The sequence below is a fragment of the Dreissena polymorpha genome, chromosome 1, assembly GCF_020536995.1.
Source record: "Dreissena polymorpha isolate Duluth1 chromosome 1, UMN_Dpol_1.0, whole genome shotgun sequence".
In the NCBI taxonomy this organism is placed as follows: Eukaryota; Metazoa; Mollusca; class Bivalvia; order Myida; family Dreissenidae; genus Dreissena; species Dreissena polymorpha.
In genome coordinates, this window is record NC_068355.1 from 151,641,437 (window position 1) to 151,659,048 (window position 17,612).

Genomic DNA, 17,612 nt, shown 5'->3' on the forward strand with positions numbered 1-17,612 from the left:
AAGTTAGGGGTTATATTGGAGTTAGCTTGTAGTGTTTCATCTAGAAAGGCAGGAGGGCATGGCGCATGACTTGAAAGAAAAAGGGCATTTGCACGGAGATTCTCTTAAAAAGGGCGCATTGGGTGTTTTTGAAACTTTTAATCACAGCTTAAAACTTTGATTTAAACATTGTACATGTCATTTTTCGTGAGAAATTCTCGCGAAATGTGTTCTTAAAATACATAGCTATTGAGTAGACATGTGAATTTATTATTATATTTTTTTGGAGAACATTCAAATCGGATGCAAAAACACAAAAATGTTACTGATCACGGCGGCTCTAAACTGAAAGTAAACTTCATGGAGCAGGTCGTCATTAAATTACAAAAATTTGCTATACGTTTTTTAAAATCGGCTCAGATTTATCTTGTAATAGACTGTACTTCGGAACTCTGCTAAGTACAAATGTAATTAAAATCTTTACCGTTACGGCCCTTGTTACGTACGACCCAGAATGTGGCTCATGAATTTGTTCCGGTCTCTAATGTATGTATTGATTTTCTTCTACATCAGTACCTCATCGAGACGTTCATAATAAAGGCCCACCTATTGATGATAAAGACATGACCCAACTGTAGACTATAGATTCTAGTACAATTTTCTGTTGTCCAAGCCAATATATATTTATGCCACCCTTCGAAGAAGAGGGGGTATATTGCTTTGCTCATGTCGATCGGTCCGTCCGTCCACCAGGTGGTTGTCATACGATAACTCAAGAACGCTTGGGCCTAGGATCATGAAACATCATAGGTACATTGATCATGACTGCAGATGACCCCTATTGATTTTGAGGTCACTAGGTCAAGGTCACGGTGATCGATATTGTAAAATGGTTTCCGGATTATAACTCAAGAACCGCATACGCCTAGGATCAGAAACTTCATGGGTAGATTGATCATGACTCGTAGATGAACCCTATAGATTTTGAGGTCACATGGTCAAAGGTCAAGGTAACAGTGACCCGAAATAGTCAAATGATTTTCGAATGATAACTCAAGAACGCTTTTGCCTAGGATCATGACACTTTCATAGGTACATTGATCGTGACTTGCAGATGACCCCTATTGATTTTCAGGTCACTAGGTCAAAGGTCAAGGTCACAGTGACAAAGTCGTATTCACACAATGGCTGCCAGTACAACGGACAGCCCATATGTGGGGCATGCATGTTTTACAAACAGCCCTTGTTTCTATAGATTTCAGCAAGACCCACCAATGGATAATAGACATACAAGACCCCACTGTTGACATTATATGCTTACAGGCATTGAGGCAACTATACAGGAGTCAGAGCCTCTCATGATACAACAGGCCAGTGTTAACTGTGCTGATCGAATGCAATCTACAGGTTTCACTTTGGTTCTTTCAGAGTCCATGTCAACTGCTGACAGTGAAGAGCCAGGCAGTCTGACCCATGATAGGAGGGAGCCAAGTGAAGAGCCAGCCAGTCTGAGCCATGATAGGAGGAAGCCAAGTGAAGAGCCAGCCAGTCTGACCCATGGTATTTCTGTTATCATAGAATAAAGGCCCACCTATGATGATAAAGACATGACCCAACTGTAGACTATATATTCTAGTACAATTTGTCAGTAGATTGATCATGACTCGCAGATGACCCCTATTGATTTTGAGGTCACTAGGTCAAAGGTCAAGGTCACAGTGACCCGAAATAGTAAAATGGTTTCTGGATGATAACTCAAGAACGCATACGCCTAGGATCATGAAACTTCATGGGTAGATTGATCATTACTCGCAGATGACCCCTATAGATTTTGAGGTCAAAGGTCAAGGTCACGGTGACCCGAAATAGTAAAATGGTTTCCGGATGATAACTCAAGAACGCATACGGCTAGGATCATAAACTTCATGGGTAGATTGATCATTACTCGCAGATGACCCCTATTGATTTTGATGTCACTAGGTCAAGGTCACGGTGACCCGAAATAGTAAAATGGTTTTCGGATGATAACTCAAGAAAGCATATGCCTAGGATCATGAAACTTCATAGGTAGATTGATCATGACTCGCAGATGACCCCTATTGATTTTGAGGTCACAAGGTCAAAGGTCAAGGTCACGGTGACCCGAAATAGTAAAATGATTTTCGGATGATAACTCAAGAACGCTTTTGCCTAGGATCATGACACTTCATAAGTACATCGATCGTAACTCGCAGATGACCCCTATTGATTTTCAGGTCACTAGGTCAAAGGTCAAGGTCACAGTGACAAAAAACGTATTCACACAACGGCTGCCACTACAACGGACAGCCCATATGGGGGGCATGCATGTTTTCTATAGATTTCAGCAAGACCCACCAATGGATAATAGACATACAAGACCCCACTGTTGACATTATATGTTTACAGGCATTGAGGCAACTGTTGAAGACACCCACAGTCTAGAATCTATACAGGAGTCGGAGCCTCTCATGATACAACATGCCAGTGTTGACTGTGCTGATCATATGCAATCTACAGGTTTCACTTTGGTTCTTTCAGAGTCCATGTCAACTGCTGACAGTGAAGAGCCAGGCAGTCTGACCCATGATAGGAGGGAGCCAAGTGAAGAGCCAGCCAGTCTGACCCATGATAGGAGGGAGCCAAGTGAAGAGCCAGCCAGTCTGACCCATGGTATTTCTGTTGTCATATAATAAAGGCCCATCTATTGATGATAAAGACATGACCCAACTGTAGACTATATATTCTAGTACAATTTTCTGTTGTCCAAGCCAATATATATTTATGCCACCCTTCGAAGAAGAGGGGGTATATTGCTTTGCTCATGTCGATCGGTCCGTCTGTCCACCAGGTGGTTGTCATACGATTACTCAAGAACGCTTGGGCCTAGGATCATGAAACATCATAGGTACATTGATCATGACTTGCAGATGACCCCTATTGATTTTGAGGTCAAAGGTCAAGGTCACGGTGACCCGAAATAGTAAAATGATTTTCCGATGATAACTCAAGAACGCTTTTGCCTAGGATCATGACACTTCATAGGTACATTGATCGTGACTTGCAGATGACCCCTATTGATTATCAGGTCACTAGGTCAAAGGTCAAGGTCACAGTGACAAAAAACGTATTCACACAATGGCTGCCACTACAACGGACAGCCCATATGGGGGGCATGCATGTTTTCTATAGATTTCAGCAAGATCCACCAATGGATAATAGACATACAAGACCCCACTGTTGACATTATATGTTTACAGTCATTGAGGCAACTGTTGAAGACACCCACAGTCTAGAATCTGTACAGGAGTCAGAGCCTCTCATGATACAACATGCCAGTGTTGACTGTGCTGATCATATGCAATCTACAGGTTTCACTTTGGTTCTTTCAGAGTCCATGTCAACTGCTGCCAGTGAAGGGCCAGCCAGTCTGACCCATGATGAAATGAGGCAGCCAAATCCTCAAGGTATGAACTAAATTTGAAGACGGGTTTCTCTGCATTTTCTATCATTATGTGACAGAGTCTTATGTCATGACTGTATTAAAGTAAATGAGTAGTCCAAGTCAAGTGTGATGCTCTAGACGACCTCCTCTGTGATCTACAGGGTTACAACAATGTGCTTGTAAAAGTCCTTGTAAAGTACAAAGTAGGCAGTTTGCTATGAAAGTTAATGTTTAGTACTTGTTCTTCCAAGAAATGATAGTTCTGCGAACTGTCAGTTCTTATATGTGTGAAAAATTGGTTTAAACTGGTGTTAAAACAGTTCAGTTAGTTCATTTTACCTCCTAACATGTTCAGGTTTTGTGCATTTTTATCAGGAAAACCTTGCTCTACAATATTCAATCATTGTATCACTTGCAGTGTTCTGCTGTGAAATTTTACTGTTGGGGACCCTTTAGGATTACAAAAGTGGGGACAAAAAGAAAAAATATGGGGACACAGAAATATTTTTGTAGCAGAATTAAATGTGTGGAAACTAATAACCTTTAACTTGAACTTTTAAACGTGCTTAAACTTCTTACAGTCAGGTTGTAACATTGTTATTAAAACTGGAACATTCAAAAAACTTTTTAACACTGTCAAACAGTTGTCAACATATTTACAAAACTTTGAAAAAATTTATGGTCATTGGACTCCGCATGTCAAAGTACTTGTTCGATAATTAGAAATACCGATAGTAAAGGCGTTTTCTTTTTTGCTTTATGCACAATCTGCATGTCATTTTGTTGTTGTCAAACAGTGACCAAGGACATTTTTGAAGCCAATTTTCTTGGAATGTACGTTTAGGGCAGACTTTTTTCGTAATTGCTAAACGATGTTGGGACTTGGAAGACTCTGTTGGGTTGTTAATATTATTGTCATATTTTCTAATTTTACTTGCCGGAGGAAAAAAAAAAAATGGATTTTGTTTTCTTTGGCCTGTCACTTTAAGCCATTTTGATAGGTTCGGAAATTTCCTTGATATCTGATTGGTTGTTATAATCTCAACTTACCAATGAAATAGAGTGTTAATATTAAATAAATTAACCATTGGCTGCGAAATGACGTCATGTCCAATGAAATAGTTTGTTCTGGTTACACATTCACTCGATTACTTTACCGACTTACAAATTGAATCGATTAGTTTTTATTTCTAATTCATGTGCGCCCGCGGACCCATATACAGAAAACGGGTGGGGACAAATATTTGTTTTTTGCGACAATAACACAAGGGCGCATCCACGGCAGAACACTGACTTATGTTGATACTTTGTGTGCAAGGATCAATTCAGTAGAAAAGTCAACAAAATAAAGGGCTTACAGTCACTGAACAAATGAGTTTGCTGCTTAGAGTGTATATTTTTCCCAAAAATATTTGAAAATTTCCCCTCTTGGAAGTGTAGTTCAATTTTAATCAATACCTCGTTTAAATAATTCACAGAAAAGCCAAAAAATGTTGATCTTTGAACATAAACATAACATGTTGATGACAAAAAAAGTTGGAATAATGTTTTTCTCTCTGTGTATGGTGAATTATGGTGTTACAACTTGATTTTGTATGTTACTTGCTTAGCATTGAAATTTCCCCTTTTACACGTGAATTATCCCCCTCTCAGGGGACCCGACCCCTTTTCCCCAAAACTGAAAAAAACACTGACATGATACTCATTGCTATTTTATTTTTTATATCTATTCTTGTTTTAGGGACAGGGACAAGAAAAGGAATGAAACGAAAGTGGGCCAGCGAAGAGAACATATGTTTCATGAACTTTTTTAGAGATGAATTAAGAGAAAAAAAAATGCCATCTGGCTCAAAAATAATGGGGTCCCTAAAAATACTTACCGGAAGAACAGTGGCCCAGATAAGGGCAAGGGTCCATAACATTATTATGGAAAAACAAAAATGGAAAAAGAATTGTTGAACTGTGGAATATGTTTATGCCCCTGGTAGGGTGGCATATAGCAGTTGAACTGTCCGTCAGTCAGTCAGTCTGTCCATCTGGCCGAAAACTTATATGGCCATAACTTTTTCAATATTGAACATAGCAACTTGATATTTATACCCCTATTACAATTGGTAATGGGGGCTATATAGGAGTCACGTTTGTCGGTCTGTCCCGATATTTCATCCGATCTTCACCAAACTTGGTCAGTAGTTGTATGTAGATAATGTCTAGATCAAGTTTGAATATGGGTCATGCCAGGTCAAAAACTAGGTCATGGGGTCACTTAGTATGTTTTAAACTGTAAGTTTGTACGGACCATAGCTATGTTATTTATCGTTACATTTTTAAATGACTCGGTACATTTGTTCACCATCATGGAACGGTGTGTCGCGTTAAAAGAAATTACGTCAATATCTCAAAGGTCAAGGTCACACTTGGGAGTTCAAAGGTCAAATGCTTGTCCGGGCCATAGCTTTGTTTTTTATTGTGAGATTTTAAAATCATTTGGCACATTTGTTCACCATCATTGAACAGTGTGTCGGGCGAAAGAATTACGTCGATATTTCCAAGAACAAGGGCACAATTTGAGTTTAAAGGTAAAAAATGGCCATAATTGAGCTTGTCTGGGCAATAACTATGTTGTTTATTGTGCGATTTTAAAATCGTTGGCTCTTTTGTTCACCATCATTTGACAGTGTGTCGCGCGAAAGAATTACGTCGATATCTTCAAACTCAAGTTGTAGTTTTAGTTCAAAGGTCAAAAATGGCAATAAATTATCTTGTCTGGGCCATAAATATGTCATTCATTGTAAGATTTTAAAATGACTCTGTACATCAATTTTGTTCAAAGTCATTGGAAGGCTTGTCATGTGAAACAATTCAAGAGTTCAAAGGTAAAAATGGCTATAAATGATAATGGCATAATGATTCTTAAAAAATCGCCATAAATTGTATTATCTTGTTTTGTGAAGACAGCATACAAAATAGTCTGTGTCAATGCGTTATGTGGGGGTATATGTCACGTCTGTGACAAAGCTCCAGTTGGCATGCATGTGCATCTTGTGAAGCTGCACATATTGAGTGGTGAAAAGTGAAGGTCAAGGTAATCCTTCAAGGTTAAATGTTAAATATATTGCTTCTGTCCGTCCGTCTGAAAACTTTAAAATTGGCCATAACTTTTGAGCTCACCTGAGTGCAACATGCTCATGGTGAGCTTTTGTGATTGCCTTTTGTCCGTTGTGCGTTGTATGTCGTCAACATTTTGCCTTGTGAACACTCTAGATGCCACATTTATTGTCTGATCTTCATGAAATTTTGCAGAACATTTGTCACATTGATACCTCGACTGAGTTCGAAACTGGGTCATGCTGGGTCAAAAATTAGGTCACTAGGTCAAAAAAACAACAAAAAAACTTGTGAACACTGTAGAAGTCCAATCTTCATGTAACTTTGTCAAAATGTTTGTCTAAATGATATTTTGGTTTAGTTAAAAATTGGTTCCGGTCCGTTGAAAAACATGGCCGCCAGGGGCGGGGCAGTTTTCCTTATATGGCTATAGAGAAACCTTGTGAAAACTTTAGAAGTCAAAATGTTTGCCTAATCATCATGAAACTTGGTCAAAACATTGGTTTTATTTATATTTTGGACGAGTTTGAAAATGGTCCAGATCAGTGAAAAAACATGGCCGCCAAGGGGCGGGGGAGTTTTCCTTATGTCTTTAGTTAAACATTGCTAACACTCTAGAGGCCACATTTATTGTCCATTCTTCATGAAATTTGGTCAGAAGTTTGGTCTCAATGATATCTTAGACGAGCTGAAAATGGTTACGTTTGCTTGAAAAACATGGCTGCCAAAGGGCGGGGCATTTTTCCTTATATGGCTATATATGGCTATAGTAAAATCTTGTTAACACTCTTGAGGCCACATTTATTTTCCGATCTTCATGAAACTTGGTCAGAATATTCATCCCAAAAAATATCGTAGACAAGTTAAAAAATGATGCTGGTTGGTTGAAAAACATGTCCGCCAGGGGGTGGGGCATTTTACCTTATATGGCTATAGTAAAACTTTGTTAACACTCTATAGGCCACATTTATTTTCTTATCTTCATGAAACTTGGTCAGAAGATTTGTCCTAATGATATCTTGGATTAGTTCAAAAATAGTTTCGTTTGCTTAAAAAACATGGCCACCAGGGGGCGGGGCATTTTTCCTAATATGGTTATGTATCATGCTTTACTAAAACATTGTAAACACTCTGTAGGCCACATTTATTTTCCGATTATTATGAAACTTGGTCAGATGATTTGTCCTAATGATATCTTGGATGAGTTCAAAAATGGTTCTAGTTGGTGGAAAAACATGGCCACTAAGGGGGCGTGGTATTTTTCCTTATATGGCTAAAGTAAAACCCTGTTAAAACTCTAGAAGCCATATTTATTGTACGATCATCATGACACTTTGTCAGAAGATTTGTCCCAATGATATTTGGACAAGTTTGAAATTGGTTCCAGTTGCTAAGAAAAACATGGCCACCAGTGGGCGGGGCATTTTTCCTTATATGGACTTATGAATCTTCTTGAAACTTTGTCAGTATATTAGTTTAAATGATATCTTGGATGTGTTTTTCACGTTGACATTTGAAGCTTTAACTTTGTATGATTCTAAATATGTGTCAATGCTGTCAGTTGAATTTTGAAATATGAAGTTTTACATTTTTTGTAGATTAAATAATTTGTAAAATGTTGCAGTTTCGTCAATCAGTTTTATAAGATATTGAGCTTTAGTTATGATGCAGATTGTAAGATTCTTAATATCTTTCAATATTGTGGATAAGTTTTTGAGATATCAAGCTTTGAGTTTTATGCAAATTGTATGATTTTAAAATGTTTTAATGGTGTTGATCAGTGTAATGAAGATTGCATAATTTTTATGTTTTAATTCTGTCTATTGGTTTTCAAAATGAAAGACTTTGATTTTGTAAGTGCACTTTTATCTCCTGAAAGATTCTTTTCTAGTGTTTAGTTTATATTTTAAGGCTGTTTGCAAACTCGAAGTGAAAACAGTTCTATTACAATTTGGTAAGGACATGACATTGCATATCTGATTTTAAAATGTACTTTGCTGGCAACGTGTAATTTTCTGAAATGTCTTAGTAAGACTGTTGTTTGCAATCAAAAGGTCTGTGCTTCAAATACAGGGTAATGCATGTTTTTTGTCCAAATTTATGGCGATTCAGACATTGTTCTATGTAAATTTGGGGTTTGCTTGAAGGTTCAGTCTATTTTTATGTCCCTCACTATAGTAGTGGGGGACATATTGTTTTTGTCCTGTCTGTTGGTTGGTTGGTTGATCTGTTTACGCCAACTTTAACATTTGCAATAACTTTTGCAATATTGAAGATAGCAACTTGATATTTGGCATGCATATGTATCTCATAGAGCTGCACATTTTAATTTTCTGAAAGGTCAAGGTCAGAGGTCAAATATATGTGGCCAAAATCGCTCATTTTATGAATACTTTTGCAATATTGAAGATAGCAACTTCATATTTGGCAAGCATGTGTATCTCATGGAGCTGCACATTTTGAGTGGTGAAAGGTCAAGGTCATAATTCAATGTCATAGGTCGAATATATGGCTTCAAAGCGGCGCAGTAAGGGGGATTGTGTTTTACGAACACAGCTCTTGTTGTTAACTGCCTTTTTAGTCCCTTACCAGTGTTTCACTAAAGTCCGTGTACTTTGGACTCATTTCAAGTTGACATTTGAAGCTTTAACTTTGTATGATTCTAAATATGTGTCAATGCTGTCGGTTGAATTTTGAAATATGAAGTTTTTCATTTTTTGTAGATTAAATAATTTGTAAAATGTTGCAGTTTAGTCAATCAGTTTTATAAGATATTGAGCTTTAGTTATGATGCAGATTGTAAGATTCTTAATATCTTTCAATATTGTGGATAAGTTTTTGAGATATCAAGCTTTGAATTTTATGCAAATTGTATGATTTAAAATGTTTTAATTTGTTGATCAGTGTACTGAAGATTGTATACTTTTTATATGTTATAATTCTGTCTATTGGTTTTCAAAATGAAAGACTTTGATTTTGTAAGTGCACTTTTATCTCATTATGCCCCCCTTCGAAGAAGAGGGGGTATATTGCTTTGCTCATGTCGGTCGGTCTGTCGGTATGTCAGTTTGTCGGTCCGTCCACCAGGTGGTTGTCAGACGATAACTCAAGAACGCTTGGGCCTAGGATCATGAAACTCCATAGGTACATTGATCATGACTCGCAGATGACCCCTATTGATTTTGAGGTCAAAGGTCAAGGTCACGGTGACCCAAAATAGTAAAATGGTTTCCGGATGATAACTCAAAAATTCATACGCCTAGGATCATGAAACTTCATGGCTAGATTGATCATGACTTGCAGATGACCCCTATTGATTTTGAGGTCACTAGGTCAAAGGTCAAGGTCACGGTGACCCGAAATAGTAAAATGGTTTTCAGATGATAACTCAAGAACGCATATGCCTAGGATCATGAAACTTCACAGGTAGATTGATCATGACTCACAGATGACCCTTATTGATTTTGAGGTCACAAGGTCAAGGTCACGGTGACCCGAAATAGTAAAATGATTTTCGGATGATAACTCAAGAACGCTTTTGCCTAGGATCATGACACTTCATAGGTACATTGATCGTGACTCACAGATGACCCCTATTGATTTTCAGGTCACTAGGTCAAAGGTCAAGGTCACAGTGACAAAAAACGTATTCACACAATGGCTGCCACTACAACGGACAGCCCATATGGGGGGCATGCTTGTTTTACAAACAGCCCTTGTTAAAGATTCTTTTCTAGTGTTTAGTTTATATTTTAAGGCTGTTTGCAAACTCGAAGTGAAAACAGCTCTAGTACAATTTGGTAAGGACATGACATTGCATATCTGATTTAAAAATGTACTTTGCTGGCAACGTGTAATTTTCAGAAATGTCTTAGTAAGTAAGACTGTTGTTTGCAATCAAAAGGTCTGTGCTTCAAATCCAGGAAAATGCATGTTTTTTGTCCAAATTTATGTCAATTCAGACATTGTTCTGTGTAAATATGGGGTTTGCTTGTAGGATCAGTCTATTTTTATGTCCCCCACTATAGTAGTGGGGGACATGTTGTTTTTGCTCTGTCGGTCTGTTGATTGGTTGGTTGGTCTGTTTATGCCAACTTTAACATTTTGCAATATTGAAAGTAGCAACTTGATATTTGGCATGCAAATGCATCTCCTGAAGCTGCACATTATCATTGGTGAAAGGTCAAGGTCATCCTTCAAGGTCAGAGGTCAAATATATGTGGCCAAAATCGCTCATTTTATGAATTCTTTTGCAATATTGAAGATAGCAACTTGATATTTGCCAAGCATGTGTATCTCATTGAGCTGCACATTTTGAGTGGTGAAAGGTCAAGGTCATCCTTCAAGGTCAGAGGTCAAATATATGTGGCCCAAATCGCTTATTTTATTAATACTTTTGCAATATTGAAGATAGCAACTTGAAATTTGGCATGCATGTGTATCTCATGGAGCTGCAAATTTTGAGTGTTGAAAGGTCAAAGTCATCCTTCAAGGTCAGAGGTTAAATATATGTGGCCCAAATCGCTTATTTTATGAATACGTTTGCACTATTGAAGATAGCAACTTGATATTTGGCATGCATATGTATCTCATAGAGCTGCACATTTTGAGTGGTGAAAGGTCAAGGTCATCCTTCAAGGTCAAATATATGGGTCAAAATTGCTCATGTTATGTTACTTCTGCAATATTGAAGCTAGCAATTTTATATTTGACATGCATGTGTATCTCATGGAGCTGCACATTTTGAGTGGTGAAGGGTCAAGGTCATCCTTCAAGGTCAAACGTTATATACGGGGCATTGGGTTTCACAAACGCATCTTGTTGTGTATGTAATTAATTTTGCTTAATTTTTGTGATCCCCCGCCAACAGCGGAGGGATATTAATTTGGCATTGTCCGTCTTTCCGTCTGTCCGTCCGGCACTTTTGTGTCCGGAACCATATCTTGGAAGTGCTTTAGCAGATTTCATTGAAACTTGGTACGAGTATATATATATGGATAAGAGGATGATGCACGCCAAATGGCATTGTACATCCTTGATTAATAGCGGAGTTATGACCCTTTGTATTTGAAAAAAATGCTTTTTTTGTGTGTCCAGAGCCATAACTTGTATCCAGAAGTATAATGGCGGGGGATATCAATTCAACGAATTTGCTTGTTAAATCAGTTTTTATTTTCATGATAATCATTTAGTTCGTACTGCAACTTATGATGGATTGTTACTACTATCTCCAATTATTTGTTTGTCATGGGTCCGTCACCATTTATCTCTTATATAATACTTGAATTGAGCATTTCGCAATCTGACAATCATGCATATCATTTATTAGTTTCATAATAAAACGTCTGACAAGGGTCAGATAATTTTAACATATATTGTTGTTATAATTTGTCATGTGTTGTATGAATAAATGACACTTCCATGATAGAGAAAATTTAAATATATTTTTAAAGACATTTGTAAAATGAAAATGAAATAACTATACATTTTACAGTGGCTAGTCGTACGGCTAGACAAGAGGCTAGCCGCACGGCCCCGTACGGGTAGACAATAGGTTTGCCGTACGGCTCTGTACGTATAGCCTTTCCTATGGATATTGTCTAAGTTAAAGACAACCATTTTCAGTGAACTGATAAATTGCCTGTATGAAACCATATATTTATCCATTGTCTGAACGACAATTAAATTATTTGTGTGACTCCATTTCTGAGAAGTACCTTGGCCGTCATTGAATTTCATAATATCGATGCCGCAACTAATTAAAACAGTTTTCACTCCTTACATAGGAAAGTCGTCTTATTAAAGAATCAAATTAGAAACCGATTTAAATTATGTGTGTGTAAGTCAATTTCTAGAACGTAACTTTGACGGCTGTCGTCATTAAATTTCAAAATATCGATGCCGCAACTCTTTAATACAGGTTTTTCACGCCTTAGGAACGTCGACTTATTAATGAATCAAATAAGCAACCGTATGACATGAAAGGAAGCCGTGAAAGATGACGAATTTTTAAAGCGAGATTATACGATTTTTTCAAATATTTATTAATTTACATAAAATGTGTATAAAAAAAAACAACTTATTAAACATATATTTGAACATAAACTTAAATAAAAGTTAAGAAGAACATGTGTCGATATATGCAAAATAAGCCAGATATTAAATTCTGAAATCGAAAATGTATGTACAGTCGAATTCGCCAGCATGTAAATCGTGCATGTACGATGTGATTCTAAATTTAGTTTAACGGTTCATTTTTAGTGTGAGCGTCAGCTAACGCTAATGTTTTTGCAAATCGGTATGTGCGTAGAAGCCTTAAAGGGGCCTTTTCACAGATTTGACATGTTTTGAAGTTTGTCATTAGATGCTTTATATTGATGAATGTAAACATTGGATTTTTAACGCTCCAGAAAAAAAATCAAAAATAAAATTTAAAAATGGAAAAAAGTAGCCCGTACAAGGGCTCGAACCAGTGACCCCCGGAATCCTGGAGTAAAACACGCTTTAGCCTAATGAGCTATCCTGCCAAGCATACATGAGAGGTGTATTCTATACCTGATATAAGCAATCTTCGTAGTTTCACAAATTTAAACGATAACAAAAGAACTCTCCAAATTATTCAATCGTTTCGCGTTGCAACGCTCTATAATTTTTAGGTTTTTAAATCGTGAAAAGATGCATATAATGGCTATATTAGACCATGGTTAATGTTCAGTAATACTGATTCCTCACAAATATCATAACTAAAACGAAAATTTGCGAATCTGAAACAACTATTTTCAATTTTGTCAATTTACCAAACCGTGAAAAGATCCCTTTAACTATGACATGGAAAGACAACCACTGTCCGTTGCAGCAGACTACACATTCTACTAGCGTCTGCTAGGAAAGATAACCACCACATTTGCCTGTTTATAGTCCACAACTCACTGGTGCACTGCAGTTGGTGTATATGAGTAATAGAGTTTAACAGCTTGTAAGACGATATTGGCCAGTCTAGTGTTTATCATTGAAAATCTGCACATACTGGCTGCTTTCAGAGAAAACAGGGCTTAATGCATGTCAAATAAGATAAGCCTGTGCATACTGATAAGCTTGTGCAATGCAAACACGCTAAACAAGGACGACATGTCTTATTTTATAATGTTTAAAGGGTCTCTTGTACTGGGATGACAATTTATGCATAAGCATTTAGCCCTGTTTTCCCAAAACGAAGCTAAAAATTTATTTTTTATTAATGATTTAAAAAAAAAACATCTGAACCTGTGCTTTAAGACACACTCTTTATAATTTTGAATGGATTGTGTCCATTCAAAACTTGCAATATAAAAAGCTATAACATAATTTTTTAAACTGAGTTGCGTCTAAACTTATACAACAACGAACACCTACAGTGACGTCAGCGCTTTGATAAATTCCTGCAACCATTTATTCGCCACACGAACACTAACTAAAAATACGAATGCTTCAGTTATAGGCTACTATTCCATCTGTCCGCAACCGCATATCCGCATCCGCAAAAAATAAAACAAGTAGAAATGCACTGCACTTATTCCATTCATCCGTATCCGCACGCGAATAGGCGTCCGCAATAGAACGCTCAAGTGAGCATTCTTGGGCTACTATTCCATCTATCTGTAAATGTATCCGTATCCGCAAAATATACGGACGCTATATTCCATTTATCCGCATACGTCGAACGTATCTTTATTTTTGTATATGGATAAAACTAAAAATTATAATTATTGAGATAATTATAATGAAGGACAAGCTGCTAAGCGTGAATTTAAGTAGATATAAGGTACAAATCATCGTTCTGTCCGTAAAAGGATACAAATGGTAAATACCTGAAACATCTTCTTTTAGTGCCTTGGCTATGATTTTCCATACATTTAAACTTTAAAGTATAATCAGAGTCACGATATGCAGAACTGCGTTGGTTGTATAATTCCGGGTATTTTTTCACGAATTCGATAGATTTTCAGTTTATTTTTTAGATGACAGCTACTCTCATCGTGCTAAATGCCGTCCGTATCTCGTCCGCATCCGTTTGCGGATAAATGGAATATAGCGTCCGTATAACGATTTTGCTGATACTGACGCGGATACGGATGCGGATGCGGATTGGTGGAATACTAGCCTTATTTTAGGAAAATATGTACGAAATATCTTCGTCACAATCGGCTCGGGCGCTTATTTGTCTTTGCTGCATATTACTGATTAACAGCACTAAATGACAATTCTATACTTTATAAGCCGTACGGCTAGACAATCTCAATAGGAAAGGCTATAATACGTACAGCGCCGTAAGGCTAGCCTATTGTCTAGCCGTACGGGGCCGTACGGTTAGCCTCTTGTCTAGCCGTACGGGACTGTACGACTAGCCACTGCCTTTAGTTATTGGAGGTTCTTATGTATTATACCCAGTCGCAAGTGGTATAGGCTATACTCAAATCTTTTCGTCCGTCTGTTATTGGATACTGTGATGGGTTATGTATCACATTCAATGTTGTTTTTTTTTGTTTATAAGACAAAATCAGATTTTTTTTCAAAATACCTTCCTTTTAAAGCGGGTATATACGATTTTTATATGTGCTGAATTGTAAAATATTAATACAAATATGTTATAATAACACACAATATGCAAGAAAAATGATACATTTAAGGCGAATTTTATAAAATACAGCAAATACAAATTAGCGCCCCGAGCCGATTGTGACGAAGATAATTCGTAATTATTTTCCTACAATAACCGATGCATTCGTCTTTTTAGTAAGTGTTCATGTGTCGTATGAATCGATATCGCTGCAGGAATTTCAAATGAACCGTTAAACTAAATTTAGATTCACATCGTACATGCATGATATACATGCTGGTGAATTCGGCTGTACAGCCTTTTTCGATTTCAGAATTAAATATCTGGCTTATTTAGCATTTTTCGACACATGTTCTTCTTAACTTTTATTTTAGTTTATATTGCAATATATGTATAATAAGTTTTTTACACATTTTATATTAATCAATAAATATTTGACAAGATCGTATATACCCGCTTTAACTAATTTGAAAGCATTTTTACAGGTCCATTCTTGCGAAGCAATAATGCAAGTTAAAGAACTGGTTTTACAAGTCCCTATTCGATATTTATGACATAACTATGACTAAAATCTTCAGAATAGTTCAAAGCACGAAATGAATATCTTTCTGTTGGACATGAGGAAGTGGACCGAATATCGATGACTGGATCATTTTCCACGAAGGCACATAAAACTACAGTAAAGTTCCGCTACTTTCAGCTTGGTCTTAATAGCATGTCGGACTTCATAATTAACAGGGTATTTTGTTCTTTATTCAATACTTTGGGACCATGCAATCTTGAAAAATTGCAATTTACAGTGTTCAATGTGGTCTTAATAGCGGTACTCTTCTTGTACTAGGAATCGCTGCGTGTTTTAGTCATTATCTTTGAAATCCTTTTCGAAGCTATCATAAAAACATTTATACTCGTGTCACGCCAGGGTGACATCACGTCAGGTTTAAACACAATAAGTAAATACATATTGTTATAACGTTTAAATATTCGTTTGACTTCTATTTTTCATTTCAATTTAATAATCCTATAAATGTTTTGTTTTTGGTTGTCATATCTATTTACCATTAACGATCCGCAACTGTTTTACCTTTACGTATCTTTGCAATGAAACTGTTATAGCGACAACTGTTTCATTATAGCTGCTTGCATCACACGGACACCACTGTTATATAATTCAATGATTTCTACAAGGATGATTCTATCCTACATTATCTCAATTGTTTAACCAAGGACATTGTGCTTTTAAAAGTTCCGGCGACTACAAAATCACGCAACAGGAGAAAATAACACGATACGTAGTCAAATAATGCAAAAATTCAAAAAAATATTAAAATAACATTAAACACATATTTAGTTCACCATTGTGTCATTCCCTCTGTAAAATGAATTCGACTCAAAATGTTATTAAATGTATAATGCAAGGAAACCATGCAGAGCGATTCATGCATAGGCCACACAAATACAAACACATCTGATCGTGAGGATTTAATATATAAAGTTTGAGGTCGAGAAGATCTTAACCACAATTCTAATGCGAGTGTCGCAAGATATAACTATGCTCAAGGCCAACTCATTTTTTAGCAAACAATGTTTCGTATTTCAAGTGACACTATCTCAGGGACCCGGTATGTCGGTATCAAGTATCACAGAGTATACATATATAAAAAAATAATTGGGTCATGGGGACCCAGATACGAGGTTTAAAGTAAAAAAATGTATATGTTATTTGTCTGCAGAAATAACTAGATATATTAAGTTTCGAGTTATATATAGGTTGTTGAAGGTAATTCGCATAAAACACGCTATTTTTCAGTTGGATACTAGCATGGGAAAGGGAAGTACCCAACACTCCGGAAATATATCACAGACCCTATAGTTAACCCAGTATGAGTATATATATATATATATATATATATATATATATTATTTATTTATTTATATTCATCTATATTGATTGACATTTATTTAAAGTTATTTATATTAATTTATTTTTATTTATATCAATTTTTATTAATTTTTATTTATTTTATTTATTTTTATTTATTTTATTCATTTGTATTGATTTGTATGTATTTGTTTTATTTGTATTTATTTTTAATAATATTTATAAATATTTTATGTTTAGAAGTATTAAATCAGAATACATCGACATATGACTCATTTGCTTACCATCAACAATTATGCGACGGTATCACTAAACATATATGGTGCAAGCTTATCGTTATTAATACACTATTACATAAACTGACTACGGCTGTCTTTACCACATGGCATCATCAAATTCATGTTAATTCCGTTCTATCATAAGACGCAACACATTACCCTCTGTACGAATACATTATACACAGACCAAACAAGGATAATCAACTGCAATTATATATTTGAATCAAACTATATATGCGTATATCCTAATTGTAAAACGAATAGAAATGATAAAATATGAAGGAAATAAACATTTCACAAACATAA

The 17,612-nt window shown here is 36.3% G+C and overlaps 1 protein-coding gene across 3 annotated transcripts; it reads left to right on the plus strand.

Moving 5' to 3' along the window:
• The first annotated feature begins 1,277 nt into the window (after positions 1-1,277).
• On the plus strand, positions 1,278-11,919 carry LOC127856137 (uncharacterized). 3 transcript variants are annotated; one of them, XM_052392148.1, is made up of 4 exons: positions 1,278-1,539; positions 2,539-2,670; positions 3,390-3,464; positions 5,184-11,919. In XM_052392148.1, exons 1-4 carry the CDS (start codon positions 1,293-1,295, stop codon positions 5,399-5,401), a joined length of 672 nt encoding a protein of 223 aa, XP_052248108.1. In that variant the 5' UTR covers positions 1,278-1,292; the 3' UTR covers positions 5,402-11,919. The 3 variants fall into 3 exon arrangements, with proteins under 3 accessions (XP_052248108.1, XP_052248119.1, XP_052248130.1); XM_052392159.1 differs by having other exon boundaries at positions 1,278-1,386; positions 2,518-2,670; XM_052392170.1 differs by lacking the exon at positions 2,539-2,670.
• Positions 11,920-17,612: the final 5,693 nt, after the last annotated feature.

What these genes read in the sequence shown, in the direction of transcription:
- LOC127856137 (XM_052392148.1), top strand. Translation starts at nt 1,293, where the DNA reads ATGCTTACAGGCATTGAGGCAACTATACAGGAGTCAGAGCCTCTCATG. An exon ending in GCCAGCCAGTCTGACCCATG is followed by an intron (nt 1,540 to 2,538) that starts GTATTTCTGTTA and finishes TGGTTCTTTCAG; the next exon opens with AGTCCATGTCAACTGCTGAC. An exon ending in GCCAGCCAGTCTGACCCATG is followed by an intron (nt 2,671 to 3,389) that starts GTATTTCTGTTG and finishes TGGTTCTTTCAG; the next exon opens with AGTCCATGTCAACTGCTGCC.